The sequence below is a fragment of the Eschrichtius robustus genome, chromosome 2 (genome assembly GCF_028021215.1).
Source record: "Eschrichtius robustus isolate mEscRob2 chromosome 2, mEscRob2.pri, whole genome shotgun sequence".
In the NCBI taxonomy this organism is placed as follows: domain Eukaryota; kingdom Metazoa; phylum Chordata; class Mammalia; order Artiodactyla; family Eschrichtiidae; genus Eschrichtius; species Eschrichtius robustus.
The window spans coordinates 33,867,522-33,884,560 of NC_090825.1; the positions used below are offsets into that span (position 1 = coordinate 33,867,522).

General features: G+C 39.6%; 1 protein-coding gene across 1 annotated transcript in view; it reads right to left on the minus strand.

Annotated features, from left to right (window-relative positions):
* The window catches only part of MROH2B (maestro heat like repeat family member 2B), a 60,181-nt gene extending 46,510 nt beyond the window's left edge, over positions 1-13,671 (minus strand). Inside the window, exons 1-10 of the mRNA XM_068534805.1 lie at positions 13,644-13,671; positions 12,430-12,491; positions 10,762-10,872; positions 9,269-9,428; positions 8,533-8,631; positions 5,719-5,873; positions 2,590-2,730; positions 2,105-2,197; positions 1,946-2,015; positions 175-288 (exon numbers count right to left, since the gene is read on the minus strand). Coding sequence (XP_068390906.1) covers positions 175-288; positions 1,946-2,015; positions 2,105-2,197; positions 2,590-2,730; positions 5,719-5,873; positions 8,533-8,631; positions 9,269-9,428; positions 10,762-10,872; positions 12,430-12,491; positions 13,644-13,671 — 1,033 coding nt within the window. The remainder of the gene's footprint in view (positions 1-174; positions 289-1,945; positions 2,016-2,104; positions 2,198-2,589; positions 2,731-5,718; positions 5,874-8,532; positions 8,632-9,268; positions 9,429-10,761; positions 10,873-12,429; positions 12,492-13,643) is intronic.
* Between the last annotated feature and the right edge of the window lie 3,368 nt (positions 13,672-17,039).

Consider the following 17,039-nt stretch of genomic DNA (forward strand, 5'->3'; position numbering starts at 1 on the left):
GAAATGCCTGTTTAAAAGTAGTAGATTGTAGACAACTAAGAAAACCAAGCTTCACCTGAATATGATGCTCTATAAACTTCCCAAAGACATGGGATAGAATCAGAGACAATGCACAAGTTTCAGTTTGCTTTTTGGTACAAAATAAACCACTCTGCTGTCATCTTTACTGCTTACCTTCAGCACTGATAGCCGATCTTAACAAAGTCAAGATTCCCATTCGAGTGGCTTCATTATTACTTCTCATTTGTTCATCAAAAAATTCTATCAGGTCTGCAGGGCTGGAATGGGCTGTGGGTTTAAGAAATACTGGAGTCATAAGAACTCATTTTCACCTTAGGTAAAATACTTGTGAATGGAAAGAGGATCATTCCATGAGGATTGTCAAAGTCGCTCTTTGGTTGGTAACCAGATTTTATTATGTCCATACTTCTTTAGCATCACAGAATTAATTAAACAGTTTGGTCACTAAGAGAGCTAGACCCACTTCTATTCATACCTGTGAATGTAACCTTATTTGGAAATTAGGTTCTTTGTAGATGAAATCAAGTTAAGATGAGGTTGTCTTAAATCAATATGACTGCTGTCTTTATAATAAATGGATAGAAGATACAGACAGAGACACAGAGGGAAGACTTGTGAACATGGAGGCAGAGATCAAAGTGATGCTTCACCAGCTGTGCTGCTGGAGACTTGCAAGGGTAAGAAGGAAGCAGGGAAGAGTGAAGAAAGACCTGGATGGAGTAGAGAGGTTTGGGTTGGAAATGTTAGAGATAAAGTGAAGAACTTAATTAGGTTGGGGCATAGAGAAGTGGAAACTACAGAAACAGAGGTGATCAGTTAGGAGAGAACTAGACCATACTAGAAAGGTATGCAATGAAGTAGAGGAAATGACATATTTTGGGAGGGTGCAGTTGTGGGAGGTCTAGGATTGCTCTTGTCTCTTGCCCTGAGGGACTATATTAGAGTTTTGTATCCTGACCCTGGGAACTTGGTGCTTCCTCAACAACCTGTGTCCAGTATTCTAACCAGGTGATGGGCGAGATTGTGACGTGAAAGCAAGAACAAAAGAGAGAGAGTGAAGGAGGGAGAGAGAGACAAGGGATAGATACTAAGAAATGACAAGGAAGAAAAAAGATGACTCGGGTTTGATAGAGTTTCAAATAATCTCAAATGCCAAGAAAAAAGCATTTCCTAGCCTTAGGGTTGCCAACTCTCACAAGTTTGCCTGGAAATAAACCCATGCATATATAGTCAATTAATTTTCAACAAAGGAGCCAAGAATAAACAATGGGGAAAGAATAGTCTCTTCAATAAATGGTGTTGGGAAAACTGGACAGCTGCATGCCAAAGAATGAAATCGAATTCTTACCTTACACCAAACATGCAAATTAAATCAAAATGGATTTAAGACTTGAACATAAGACCTGAAACTGTAAAACTCCTAGAACGAAACATAGGGAGAAGCTCTTTGACATTGGTCTTGGCAATGATTTTTTTTGAATTTGATACCCAAAGCAGAGGCAACAAAAGCAAAAATAAACAAGTGGGACTACATCAAACCAAAAGGCTTCTTCTCAGACAAGGAAACCACCAACAAAATGAAAAGACAACGTATGGAATGGGGAAAAATATTTGCCAACCTTATATCCAGTAAGGAGTTAATATCCAAAATATGTCTGAGACTTTTCTGGTTTTAGAACTGAAAGTTCTATTTTCCTGGAAGTCCTTTAGTCCCGGGCAGATCCGGATGATTGGTCACCCTACCAGCTGCACTTTTCTTGGGAGCAGGGAGGATAGGGAAAGGCACAGAATACTGTGAGTTGAAGAAACATTTTGTGTGTATGTGTGAAAGTAACAAATGTGACAGTTTGCATGCACTTCATCCTTGTCGTCATCATCACTTGGAGACATTTTAATTAAAAACCCTCTGGATGCTGGGTCCTACCTAGAATGAGGAAACAATCTGAAGCTTCAATTTCATTTTCCTTTACTGGAGGATCTAGAACTCTGCACACCTGAAAGAGAAGAAAAAAATCAGGTGGTAGATGTTAAAAAGAGAAAGCTGTTGAAAATGAAACAATCAGATCTGACAACATGGTCTTACCTGGTGGAGTAAATTGATAAAGATGGTCTTCCTCAAGGCCTTTGGAAGGCTAACGTCATAAAGGACTGCCGCAGTCAATATCTGTCTTAGACTCTGGAATAAAAGCTCTGGAAGGTTAGTTGGAGGCTGCCTACGGAGCAGCGGCACAGGATGTGGAAAGCAAATCACTACTCATTACTTTTTGTGAGGAGAACAAAGCCATAACCTTTCTGTGGTTACCAGTTGTCTTTAGTGATTCTGCTCCTCTACCTTGTTTAGTTCCCCAGCAGCTTGAACAGAAATTCCTTTCTGGAGTTTCCACCATCCAGCTATGTCACCGACCACTTCTCTAACTCATATTTCCCAAGAGATATTTAAGTTTGGGCTCTCTTAAGCCCAAACACGTGTTTGAGTTCCTTGACCCCCCCCCCTCTTGGAAATTAACATCCTCCAGGATGATTGCTGGTCAACTATCAGAATTGGCTTCTTTAGGGTGTGGCTCTCACCTGAGTGACGTGGAAATCAATCTCTTTGTCTTTATACTGCTTCAGGAGCCAAGGGACCTGGCCCAGGGCGTATTCACAGAGGTCTTCCCGATGGAGAAGCAAGCTCACTGTGGGGCCGTGAGCCTTAATGATGGCCAAAATCTGCAGAGGCAGCAAACAAGTACTGTTTCTCACACTTCATTATGTTTTCTGTACATTTCTCCGTATATCAGAAGCTTTAGATACCCCCCCAAAAAACTTTCCTCACTGCTTTCAACCGAGCAAGGTTTCTTCAAAAAATGTTTAGGTTAAGATCGTTGTATGAAGGAGAGTTATATTTGTATCTACATCTATATCTATATTGATGCTCATTTCAATATTTGCCCCGCTCTCCTATTTCTTTAACCTCTCTCTAATGGTCACTTTCTTTTACTATATTAACACATTAAAAATTTCACTTATATTAAAAAAATTCTTTGATTCCATATCACTTTAGCCCCACTGTTATCCTCATCCAATTCTGTTTCTCTTTCCTTTCTTGCAGAGCAAAGCTTTTGGAAGGAGTGGTCTACCTTTTTTACCTCCACTCCCCACCTCCCCTTTATTTCTCAATCCACTGTCATCTGGCTTCCACATGACATGAAAAATGAACCAGTACAAAATATAAATGCAATATATTGATGATAAAAATGTAGAAATCATGGGCTTCCCTGGTAGCACAGTGGTTAAGAATCCGCCTGCCAACGCAGGGGACACGTGTTCGATCCCTGGACCGGGAAGATCCCACATGCCACGGAGCAACTAAGCCTGTGCACCACAACTACTGAGCCTGCGCTCTAGAGCCCGCGAACCACAACTGCTGAGCCCACGTGCCGCAACTACTGAAGCCCACTTGCCTAGAGCTCTTGCTCCGCAACAAGAGTAGCCCCCACTCGTTGCAACTAGAGAGAGCCCGCGTGCAGCGACGAAGATGCAATGCAGCCAAAAATAAATAAATTAAATAAATAAATAAATTTATAAAAAAAATGTAGAAATCACAAAAATTAGGAGGAAGCAGAAAACACAGTACCCACAGTACTCATAGATAAGCACTGTCTGATGTATTTTAAATAAGTTATTTCTTTATTTGACCTATTCTTTCCTATCTTTTTCTCTATGTATTTTAAGTTCTTAAAAATTGACACCATTCTTTAATCTATAGTTCTTTTTTTTTAAAATTTTTATTTATTTATGGCTGTGTTGGGTCTTCGTTTCTGTGCGAGGGCTTTCTCTAGTTGTGGCAAGTGGGGGCCACTCTTCATCACGGTGCGCGGGCCTCTCACTATCACGGCCTCTCTTGTTGCGGAGCACAGGCTCCAGATGCGCAGGCTCAGTAATTGTGGCTCACGGGCCTAGTTGCTCCGCGGCATGTGGGATCTTCCCAGACCAGGGCTCGAACCCGTGTCCCCTGCATTGGCAGGCAGATTCTCAACCACTGCGCCACCAGGGAAGCCCTATAGTTCTATATTCTGCTTTTTCTACCTAATAAATGATTTTTTTTTCTATTAGCTAAATTTTGCTATACAGCAAACCACGTCAAAACTTAGTGGCTAATAACAATAACCATTTATTTCACTCAACACTGTGTGTCAGCTGGAAGGTTCTTCTACCACATTTCCATGCAGTAGACACGTTTCAAGATTTTTCTTTCTTGAGCACCATAGCAATGTCCTCTGTAGATCTGTCTCTGCTTCTTGAAAATCACTCTTTTCTTAGTTTCTAAGATCTCATTCTTCCTGCTTAAGCCCTTCTGAGCTCTTTTCTTTTGGTTTTTTAAAGATTTTTTTGATGTGGACCATTTTTAAAGTCTTTATGGAATTTGTTACATATTACTTCTGTTTTATGTTTTGGTTTTTTGGCCACGAGGCATGCGGGATCTTAGCTCCCTGACCAGGGATCGAACTCGCATCCCCTGCATTGGAAAGTGAAGTCTTAATCACTGGACCACCAGGGAAGTCCCCCAAGGTTTCTTATTTCTTAAAAAAAGTCCTGTGTAGCATTCTATATTATGTGGTCAAGACCACCTTCTGGGTTTCTTTTATTTCTGCCTCTTTATATCCCCTTTCCTCTCCCCACTTCCCCTTCTCCCACTGGATTCACTCAAGTATCACGTTATTCCATCTCTAACCTATGCTTCAGTGGGTTTTATCCCCTCTTTAGGGACTGCATGTCTCCTGTAGTGATGACTTCATGGGTTGTAATCTCAGTTCCAATGTCATGGCCTTTCCAGTGCTCACCAGGGGTTAAGTGCTTCTCTCCCTGTGCTTCCTTATTACTTTGTGCACCTTCTTGTTACTTGCCTAACTCTTCCTGTGGGAGGCTAGGAAAGTAGTCAGCAAATTTGCATTGAATTTTGTTTTTCAAGTGGCTTGAAGAAAAGACTTCTACAAAATATTTTAAAAATTTTGTGTTTGCTAATGATTTAACTATCCCAGCATGTTAAAAAATAAATGCTTTAAAAGCTCAAAATATAGAAAAGAAACTGAACTAGAGAAGGTAGCTAAGTGTTAAATCTTTTATAATATAGCAATAAAGAGATTGAAATAGAATATAAGTTAGCCTACTTTAAAAAATTATAGCAATTAAGCAAGATAAGGATGGGATTATATATGTGAATGCACTTTGTAATCTAGTCTTTATAAGTCATTACAGTATTTTGAAGCAGGCACACTCCTTCTTTAGATATCATTTTAATTCATTGTGATATTCACAGACACAGGAAATTTCTGTGGACTGGTGTTTTTCCTAATCAGTGACAGCCCAAATATGGGTTAGGATATAGCTAAAATTCCATATATTTTGCTCATTTTAGTTATTTATTGTTCTCTGCACACTTTGGCATGAGAGTGGGGATTTGGGTCTGTTTAATCTCTGCTGTAACCCCAGTATGGGAATGATGTCTGGCATGTCATGGGGACTCAATAAATATTTGTTGAAATAATGAGTAAATAGTGATTTGAAACAGGAAAAACAAAAGATTTTATAAATCTGATAAGATACAACCCACAGCTTTCCAAGAGAACTAAGATGAATTATCATGTCAAAAAGAGAAGAGGAAGTTCAACCAGCATGCCAGGAGAGCTAGCTGGAGGCATGCTAAACCCCACTCACTTGTGTGGGCGAGGTCGTGGCGGCCCACTTGTCCATGATATACCGGAACAGCATGAAGATTTTGTCAGAGAGGCGATTGGCATCCAATCTGGGGTAGGGGAAGTCTCTCCAGTGGTTGACATACTTGTAAATGGCTCTGCTGAACTTCTCAAGGGCTGCATTTTAAAAACAACCACAGACTGAGAAAAATATCAAGGTAGGTAGGACCATAATATAATTTGAGAAGAGTGTACTGATGATTAGCAAATGTGTAATAGTTTCCATAAAATCTTTTGACTGCACCAAGTAAATATATAAAAAGTGTTCAAGCCACTTTAGTGAAATGTAAATTAAAACCATAATGAAATACTACAACATACCATCTGGAATTGCTAAAATTTCAGATAGTCAATGTCAAGTGTTGGCAGGACTAAGGGGCAGCTGATATTTTTACATTCTGCTGGTGAGAGTGTGAATTGATTACAAACACTTTAGAAAACTGTTTGGCATTATCAACCAAATTTGAATATGCTTTATCTATGACCCAGAAATTCCACTCCAAGGTATACTTATGGGCACTAGATATGCATACATATGGGCACTAAAAAACCTGTACAAGAATGTTCCTATTCAATTATTTTTGTAATAGCCTCAAACAAAAAAAATGATCCTAATATTTGCCAACAGGTAGAATGGAAAAATTGTAGTATAGACATGTAATAGTATACAGAAATGAAAATGGACTACAGGTACACAAAACATGTATGAGTCTCACGAATAGGCAAAGCTAATCTACAGTGTTAGAATTCAGGATTGTGGTTACCCTTGGAGAGGATGGAGAGGTGATGACTGGGAGAAAAGATGGGGGCTTCTAGGGAGTTAGTAATGTCCAAATTTTTTCCTGAGTTGTGGTCAAATGGATGAGCTACTTTGTGACAATTCATCAACCTGTATATTTCTGATTTTTATGTTTTTCTCCATGTATGTTTTACTTTAATAAAATTAAAAAATCTTGGGCCTGCAAAAATATCATATCTATCACATATATATTTGCATCAAATACGTTAAATAATATTTTTTCCTTCAGCCCCTCATGCAATCCCTTTCATTAGATAGTAAAAAAACTGTAGTTTACTCTCTCAAGGATACCTCATCTACAAACAACTCTATGGAAAAAATCCCAAGTATCTTAGCTTTAGAGCTGGTCATTTTTGGTTTATTCCTATCCCCTCCAAACTCTCTCTGATAATCTCATGTTACATTTTGTCAAGTCCATTTTGCGTGTGTGTGTGTGTGTGTGTGTGTCTTGCACTGCCCTATAATGAGAAGGGATGGGATGGTGCTGGGTTCGTTGATGGTATCTGAAACAACAAGCACAATGTCTGTTTATTTGCTGATTGATTGAACACATAGCTAGATGGACGGCTATTAAATTTTATACCTTTTCTTTACTGGCAGTCAGGCAAAGTTGCTTTAAGACTAAAGCGCACTTTTAGATAAATTTATAACACACAGATGAGAATTCCCTTATTCATTGCCACGATGATTTCTGATTTTATTTTCTTTTACCTTCTTGGTTATTAATATTGGAGGTAGAAATGCACTTAGTGGCACCAGTGTTTTTTTGCTGGGACACAATGTTAGCTGTGATCGTAAGTAGGGAAGGTAAAAAATATTGAAAAGTGGGCTAATCTAATATAGTAGTTTGAGTCCTTGAGTCAGACTGTACGTGTCTCTGCCACGTACCAGCTGTGTGATTGCAGGCAAGCTGTTTAACTTTTCTAAGCCTCAATTTCTCATCTGTAAAATGAACAGAATATGTTAGCCACCTAATGGGGTCACTATGAGGGTTAAATGAAATAATAATCTCAAAATACCCAAGGCAGTGCCCAGACACATGGTAAATTATCAATATTTATCAGATACAAATATTACCTTTACTGAGGACAGACAAGAGGAAATGGGTAAAATAGAATAGAAAAGACTTGGTTAGTAGGTAAAGAAGATATTCCTAACAGTATAGGCTTTAAAACATTATAAAATAGTAGTGCTGGGGATGTCAGAGGTGGAAGGGGTCTTAGCAATCACTTCATTTGTTGTTGTTAGAGGTGAAATTGAGGTTGAGAGAAGGGCAGAATCACCTGATGGCTCAGTGACTGATCGGAGAAAAGAGGCCTAGTCTTCAGACTCATCCAAGAAGTCTCTCACTGTGCTGAAAATGTTTTTTTCCAGGAACTCAAGGGCATGTTTTTCTCTGTAGATTGTTGATTACTGTAGATGTATTTCAGTTTTGGGGTAGAGGGATTTGTGACCATAGCTTGTTTACCCATTTTCCTTGATTGTATAATTGCTTGTATTTTGATTAGATTGTTTACTTATCACTTTCACAGTATTGCATTACAAAGGGATGCCAAAATTTAGCCTATGGCTAAGAGCTCATAAGCTCTCATAATCACTGTTGAAAAGTGTGATCCAGTTGAAGAAGGAGGCTAGTATAAACGGACCTGGTGTAAGACAGTGGGAAGGATATGGACTGGGTAGTCATGTAGACCTGGATGCCACCTCTCCATCTCACTGACTGTCACCACCCTGAGAAAATCGCTTAACCTCCATGACCCTCAGTTTCTCATCTGTAAAATGGGCGAATAGTACTTTGCAGAACTGCTGTGAGGATTGACAGAGAAAACTCCTGAAGAAGGCCTTCCATGTGGTAGGCACTCAGTAAATGGTAGCTACTATTACTAGAAAGGACAAGACTGAAGTAAAGGGAAAAATAAGACATTTGTTCCATTCATAGTCTGGTCTTAACAAAGAGGAAACCACAGGGATACCCACCGATACAGAAAGCTCCCTTCATCCCTTCCTCCTCGGCCAGCCTGAGCATGGTTTGCATGGTGAGCAAGGTCATCATCATGAAGGGAATGCTCTGGGACACTGCAGTGAGGAATCAATAAGCATTTCAAGGCTTCGTAGGGGAGGCAGATGAGGTGCAGCGGGAAGTTGTTCTCTATCCCTCCCCCACTGTAATGTCAGGCTGTAGTTAGAGAATCAATCTGTAGTTAGAGTCCCTTAAAATAAGGTGCTGGCTATACGGCCATCTGTACCTGTTGCTTAGTAGCAATTACTTACTGGAATAATTATTTTATTTATGTTCGTCCCTCCCACCAGAACTTGCCTGTATCCCCAGGGTCTAGCACAGGTGATAGGTGCTCAATAAATATCTGTTAAATTAAGTGGTTTAGAAAAAAACATCCTAGGAAACCCTTACTTCATGTAAGAGTTGAGTGGTTTGCAGAATACGGCTTGTGGAAAATGTGCTTCTGCAAACACAAAGACAGATGAAAGGGAAAATGAGGGTGGGAGAGAGTCCAGACAAATTCAGAGCAGTGTGGACCCGTGACTGGCCAGCAGGCTCATCTATGCTCATAAACAACAGCCCAAATGCCGCTATCAATGTTCTTTAGTATAAAAGAAGGGAGACATTCTCTCCCTTCTGCTGTTTGCTCCCATTTGGGTTTACACAATTAGAATGATTGTTTCCCAGGGAAAATGTGGACACTTCCCTCCGTACCGTAGCTCGTTGCCAGTTCAGCCAGGGCAAGCACAACGAATTCATTTGGTAGCTCCAGGATCCTGAAGTTATTTTGTACTTCATACATCACAGAGTTGAAATCATGTGCAGCGAGAGACACCAACACTTCCCCAGCTAGCATTCTGATTTCTCTGAGGATCTGAGGAAGAAAAGGAAAATAACAGTAACAACTAGGAAGAGCGGAACGAGTCAGCAGAGGGGAAATATTGATAGTTTACATAATATTTATAAGTTCCTTACCTTTTCAATAGAGGGAGAACAGGCTGTTACAAACCCAGTGTGTAAGACTCTAGGGTAGGTGTCAGTAGCTGGGAAAGCAGAGGTAATTCAAAAGCACCTCAAAGCCAGGTTTTAATAGGATTCTTGTAAACTTGGGGCAATACATGTTTTCTTGTTAATTAATCAGGTACCATGAACATAAGATTTACGTTTTATGTTGAAGTGATATGAATTACTGAAGGGAATGGAGAACAAAAAATGGGCTAGGATTTGGGCTAGAAAAACCCAAAGCTAGCTAGAGATTTGGGTTTTAGTATTGTCCTGATCTAATTATCCTTGATGTTGGAGATATTTGGAGGGACTTCTGCTTTTGGTAATAGTGAACGAGGTCAATTTGATCAACTTTCCTGCTCAGGAAAATAAAAAGTGCTGGGCAAGATATTAAAAAATATACTCATAGAAACATCAAAGAGATCACAATATAAGGTGGAATGAATTACTGAATTGAGATCTGGACAAGACTGGAAATCCAGAGAGATAAGCCCTGCTTTTGAGGCTGCTTTGTAGCATTTTGGGACAATAGTCAGAATTCAGGGCCAACCAATGGTGAGATCCTGGTCAATCTCACCTCTTATCTTTTGGGCTAAGACCTCAAAGGGCTGCACTGATATGAAAGGTTAAATAGGCTCTCCACAGACTGTAGTACAACATTGAGTCACAGAAGTTGCCCAGAAAAATCTCAAGCTCTGAAATTTATCATAGATTGTTTGTGCCCTTGGTAGGTAAACAAGTAAAAATTCTTTCTGGAAGGAAATAACATTATTTTAAGACTCAAATTATTTCTACAAATAATTTTTCAGATACAGTGCCTAGTAGATATAGACAAGTAGGCACGTGAAGAGATAAGAATTCATACGGGAGCCAAGAAACTTCGGTTCTAGTTATTTGTTCTGTCAATAGATAGCTGTATTACTTTGCAAACAATCTCTCTAAGCACCAACTTCCTCATCTACAAGTGGATGGGATATTACTCCTAAAGACTTTCTTAGCTCTACCTCGGTTTTCTCATCTGTGTTGGGGTAAATAATATGTGCTGTAACTGTATCCAGGTTACCATGAAGAACTAATAAAAGTGACCTGTGGTCCTGGCAGTGATGTAGAAAAGTTTATGGATGTCTGCATGGGTGCAGTTGGGTTAGGTAAAGACCTGTTGCTGGTCCTGACACTGACTCATCATCAAGGATCAAACTTACATTGTCATCTCTCATGTCCTTAGAAGCGTAATAAATCAACCTTTGGACAATTGCATCATCCAAGATGTCAGTATTCTGAATAATGGAAGTGAGATGACCATAAACGTCTTCCTGTGAACATACAAGGTTACACACAGAAATTTGAGTTGCAAAACTAAAGGAGTCAGATAAAGTCCAAATGAATAACACCGTTAAACTAAGCAACATATCTCTACTACACAATGGATTTTATATATCCTAAGTGGGACTTCCTTAACATAATATTTGTCTTTAGGAATCAAAGGCTTATAGGTAAAGCAAAGTTCATTCTAAAACCTATTTTAATTTGACTACATTTCTATGGCAAAATCTAACTGAAGGTAGGGGTGGGTTACCCAACATACTAAAGTCTCTTGAAATTCACTGTTGTAGGGCACTCAGGGCAATGGAAATGCCTATCAACCTAATCGTTGCTCTTACTACCAGAGAGTGACTATGGCATTAAAGAATACATTGCGATTCCCAAAGAGGCTGCTAAGTTATGAAACTTGTTCCTAAAGGGGATTTATAGGCCCTTACTTCATTCATGCCTTTGTGGAGAAGAAGTTGTAAATCCTTTTCCACAGAGCTGCAGTCTCTTGGAATTATATGGCTTGGCAGATGCTGGTGTGTGAGGGCTCTTCTCAATCTCTTAGGTGACCACATGGCCTTTGGAAGATGAGAGACAGGTGTTCTGAAATATCCAAGAGCCTCAGGCATGCTACCTTGAGGTACTATGCCTGTGTTTAACGTGTGAAATAGCTTGCTTTGCATAAGGGATTCTAATATGGAGTCAGGGTTGAGAACCACTGGATTAAGGGATAAAGGTGTAGGCACTGCCCTTCACAGGGAGGCTATGTTGAATAATGATTAGGAGCATCATTTTGGGGTCAGACAGGCTTGTGTTTGGATGTAATCCTGCTGTTCTTAGGCAGGTAACTTCTCTGGGCCTCACTTTTCTTAGTTGTCAAATGGAAATAACAATACCTACATCATAAATTTGTGAGGAGTGAACATAATACAATGCACTATTGTTTAGAAAGCATCTAGCTCTCTCCAGCCTTAGGTAAATGTTCAATGAACAGTAACTGTTGTTATTTTACAAAAGGTTGTTGAAGCCAGAAAAGCCTTCAAATCTCAGAGAAATAAATCTCTAATTGTGAAACAGCATTACAGATGAGTAGGGGGGGATCTTTGGGGATTTTCATAGGAGCCCTCAAATTCCTTACAGGACATTTGGTCCTGTCCAAAACATTCATAAGACATTTGGTCCCCACCAAAAAGTCCTTGACATGTTTTGTACAGGACCAAATGTCTGCTAACCCTCAAATTCCACAGGAGGAGTCTCTAATCCACATGGTTGTAAGTCTGACATCTCCCTTTTTCCACATCTATCTGTGTAAGGTTACGTAAGGGGGCATTCTTTTGCTAGCTTCTACAGTTGGATACTCTGAATCCTCAAATGCCAAATATCATTGTTTAAACATTACAATGACTTCCATTAAAACTGCATTTTCTGAAAAACTGAATGCCACTTAAGAAGCGAGAGAGAAAAGGGGAAGTTGAAGCAAAGAACGATGTAGATGAAATGTTGCATTAACTGGATTAGAAAAAGTGAATGGGGAAGAGACTTTTCTCTATTTTCCTTACCTTGCTAATATTATCTTCCTTGTTCAGCATGCCGAGAGTGAGGTTAATCTCTCCAAAAATCCCTAAAATGGACAGGAAAAGAAGAATTAAGAACATGCTGAAATGCCCTCCTGTGAATTATTATGCGATGGTTACCTCTCTCTCCTTCTCATTCTCTCCTTCTCTCTCTCTCCTCTCTCTTCTTTCCTTCTCTCTCCTTCTTTCCTCTCTCACCTCCTCCCTTTCTCCTACTCTTCTCTTCCTCTTGACTGCCACCTCTTTGATGGCAGGAACTGTGTCTTATTCATATTTCTTATAATTGACATACTTGAAAATAGAAGATGCTTAGTATTTTTCAAAACCTGAATTAAACGTGGAGGGGAAGATAAAAGATGCTAGATCCCTGTTTATCTCTCCAGTCATGTAGGCATCACCCTATATCCTCTTTAGCAAGGCTCAGCTCTCAGATTCCATGAACTGAATCCCTTACACCTGACTTGAGTAGGGGAGGGCAAGAGTGTAATAGAGCTTGTTATTTTCCACCTCCTTCCTCATTGCCCCCACCGCCCGCCCCCCAACTTATTTATTCACATACTCTTTCTCTCTGACTTCCCTTCTGGCCCTCTCAGATCCCTCTTCTGGTATCATGCTCATGCAACCTTGTTCTTTTCTGATAATGATCTAAATACTTTTGACTTGTACCTTCCAGGAATTATTTGAATAAAGCTTGTTGGAAAACTGAAAACACATATTTGAGTCCAGGGAATTGAGCAATTTCACACCACATGGCAAGTTGGTAGAAGGGATATTTCTCGATGTAGTGATTTTCCACAAGCCTCCAAATCAAACAACATAACCCTTTAGAACAGTCTTTTTTGGCAAAGCAGAATATTTCCAAAAGACTCTGCCAGTATTGAAGATTAAATAAGAAACTGCCTTTCTTTGTGTTGTAGCCCCACTTTCTCCTCAAGTAGACTATACATTTTTAAAGAAGGTAGGACACAATTATCTCTCAGGCTCCTAGTCTATCATTGGTCCTTTACAATCCATGTGATTTTATTATTTTGGAATAAAGGGAGAGTAGAGAGAAACAATCTTACTTTAGCATAGCTTTTCATAAAACCTTTTAAGGTGTACAGATCACCCTCAATGATGTACACCATTCCTCACCTCACATATGCATATCGTGACACAGACACAAAACACCTAATTCCTCAGGATCCGACGATGCTCACCTGCAGATTCCTCTGTGTCCTTGGCCATGTCTTGGCTGTTTCAGGCTCTCTAAGAGACGGCACCTAAGTATCAGAAATAATAAGGCTAACAAATCGAAGAAGCAGGTTGGCAAGTTTCTCACATAAGGTTCACATAAGGGTCTCTAAATGGAAGTCCCTCCACCACTTGATTGGCACAATGATCTGGAAGCTTCCAGTGATGGGCTGCTGCTGAGAAAGATGATGCTGTATTCTACCACTAGGACATTTTCTTGCTCCTGAGCTCCTGCTGACCAACAAAATGGCTTCATCTCACTGAATAGTGTCCTTTTGGTGGAGACCAGAGTATCTGAGAAGGAAGAAATTAGAGACTGAAACTCAAACAATTTTGGTAGACCAAAGGAGTTCTTCTCCCTAAACCTGGGTCCACTGATCACAGATTTGGGAATGGTTTTCAGTGGTCACTTTACTGGCCTGGTGTTGGTCAAGCCTTTATGGTGATCTTGTTGATTGTTCTACTTGGTGAAAGTCAGTCCACAAACTGGGCATGCTCAGTGGACCGGAATGCCCGTCAGGGGCAGTTGAATGGAACCTCCAACTGACAGCAGCAAAGCAAGACCTTCTCAGCCTCCCTCGCTTTCTCAGCCTCCCTTGCTATGTCCCCTATCACTGACTTGATCTGGATACTGCCCTCACTCCAGGCTCAGGCTTTTTTCTCTGACTCCATTCTCTCTTCTTGTTTTCAAATCATTCTTTACCTAGACCTCTTGGCTATAATGCTTTCAACTTTACTAGTACTTCAATCTGTTCTCAACTCCCCCCCACCCCAATCCTAAATCTATATACAATTTCTAATGTATGTCCAGATTGTAAGTTAAGGTGGCAGATGTCAGAGAGAGTAGGAACTGGGTACCAGCAATCTATAGGTCTGGGTGTGAAAGGTGCCAAGGAGAGGGGCTCACAACTGTCCTCAGCTGCTGCTTCTTCTCCAGCTCTTATCTTCCCTTCATTAAGGATATTTCCGATGCAAAGGTTAACTGCTTCCAACTAAACCTTCGGACTCATCTTCCTTTGCATAGATACTTTGCTCTGGATCTATTACAGAGGTCTTCAGTAGGCTGGTGGTTAAAAACATTTTCAGCTTCCCAAGTCAGCATCACTGTTTCTCAGAGCGTGGTCCACAAGTGTCTTGTAATAGTTGTCCTTATTTAATCTGGTGTCCTTATTTAAAATATCCATTCCCAGGGATACCTCACACCTGGTAAATTACAACGGGGTTTGGAATCTGTATTTTTAATGCATACCCCTAGCGATCCTTGGGTTCACTAACGTCTGAGAGACACTGGCCAAGATCCTTGTGCAATCACCCACTAGTGGATAACTGAAAATTTAGCACTTACTTGAAGGGTGTTCATTGTGTTTGGGCGAGAACAGCAGCTGTTCATCTCCAGAACCGTGACTCACTCACCCACTGGAGAATAGACCACGAATTAGTGGGTCAGAGAGGTAACGAGGTGATGAGAGGCAACCCGAATCTCTTAATGTCTTATAGGGAAATAAAAATGTTGGAAATGATGTACCCTTAGAATCTTAAAGGACAATGTACAGTAGAATCAATACTAAGAAAGCCAGCCATTTAGGTGATCGTTGTAATCAATTTCTTACTCTTTTCGTGAATTGTGACAAATGATTTTTTCGAGTGTCTGTACATAAAGATTTTCTCGATTTCATAGAGATTTGGGAAACTAGGAGATGATTGATTTATACTGACTTTGTAATTTATTCATCAGGGCAATCAAAACATCTTTTTTGCAAAATATTCTTTGAGATAAAGCAATTTACCCATCAACCTCTCTTTTCATATGGTAATATTGCAGATAGATTTTTAAAAAGTCATTTTCCCATTACTTCCTACTCTTTATGCTAGGCTAGCACAATATGGGTTTGATTTCTCTGAAGCCCTAGAAGGGTGCTAAACCCTAATTCTCAAAGCTAATAGGATGGCAGGTGCTAACTAATGAAGTATTGTTTCTAGATATATGATTGCAGGGGAGTTGATATTCAACTTGCTAAAGAACTGAGGTGTCTCCCTGGGTATAGTGTAACCACTTCCTTTCAGTGTGACTTGTCCAACGATACTACCCAACCCTAGGAGTACTATGTTCCCAAATGCAGTGCTATCTGACAAGAATATTAATAAGGCAGTAAAGGACAAATATAAAGCTTTGGGAGAATAGATATATGAAAATAATATCAAAATATTATAGACATTTAAATTTTGTGAAAATAAAATTTAAAATTTTTGTGGTTTTAATGGTTTCATCATAGAGTACAATTCACTTAAACCTTAACATGAATCTTTTTATTCTTTAAAAGAAGTGTTCGATTTTATAAAAGATATTAAAAATGAAATTAAGCTCTGATTTTTGGGGGCTTGTTTCATGATATAAGCCTAATTCCTTGTACTCTAGTACATAAACAGGCAATAAATATGACATGGTAGTTTCATACAGAAGTAGATTAAATATGTCTCTGTTGTAAGTGGGCTCCCATTTTCCTCTTTTGATTTTCCCTTCCTCTTTCCTTGCTCCCTCCTCCCTCTCCTCTCTCTCCTGTGTTCTCTTTGTTTCTCTCCTCCTCTCTGGTCTCTCTTCCTCTCTTCCTGTTTCTCTTCCTCTTTCTTTGCTTTTTCTTCTTGTAGTAAACAATAACAACAAAAGAATGATGTCCAGTATAGTTAAGTGTGGTTCAATTCAACACACATTTACTGACTACTTGTTGGGCAAAAAGCCCCGTGATGGAGGTGCATGGAGGTACCATCATGAGAGGTCACGTCCTAACCTCAAGGAATTTGCAGTCTACGGGGAGAAGTCAGTCCACTGACACAACTAACTGACAAATGATCCAGAGTAGTGATAATTATGCTAAGGCATAAACCAAAAGCATAACGAATTGTGAATTCTGTCCACAGAGCACAAGGGTAGTGCTTGAGATGGTCTTTGAAAGTAGAGATGAGCCCTCTGAATAACATACAGAGAAACTCATCTTCTTTCTCTAAGTAGAAGACAGCAGACCCTCTAATTAGCCTGTTTCTTCATCAGTATGAATAGTGAACATAAATAATCGCATTTTCTTGATTTTTTTCTATTTATTTACCAACATTTAGACTGCTATCCAAAGCAAATGTACAGTGTTCAGCCATGATACTATGATAAAACATATATTCAAAATACTTTTTTTTCTTCAGAGCAGAATTCACGTAGGAAACAAAAATAAAATGAAGAAACAGTATGAGATTTGGAGTTCAGAAACTTGGATTGTGTCTAAATTCTGCTACAAGCTAGTTGTATTACTCTGGGAAAAATCAGTCTCTCTGGACGGAGTTTGAGTTTTCAGTTGCAAAGATGAAACAATCAG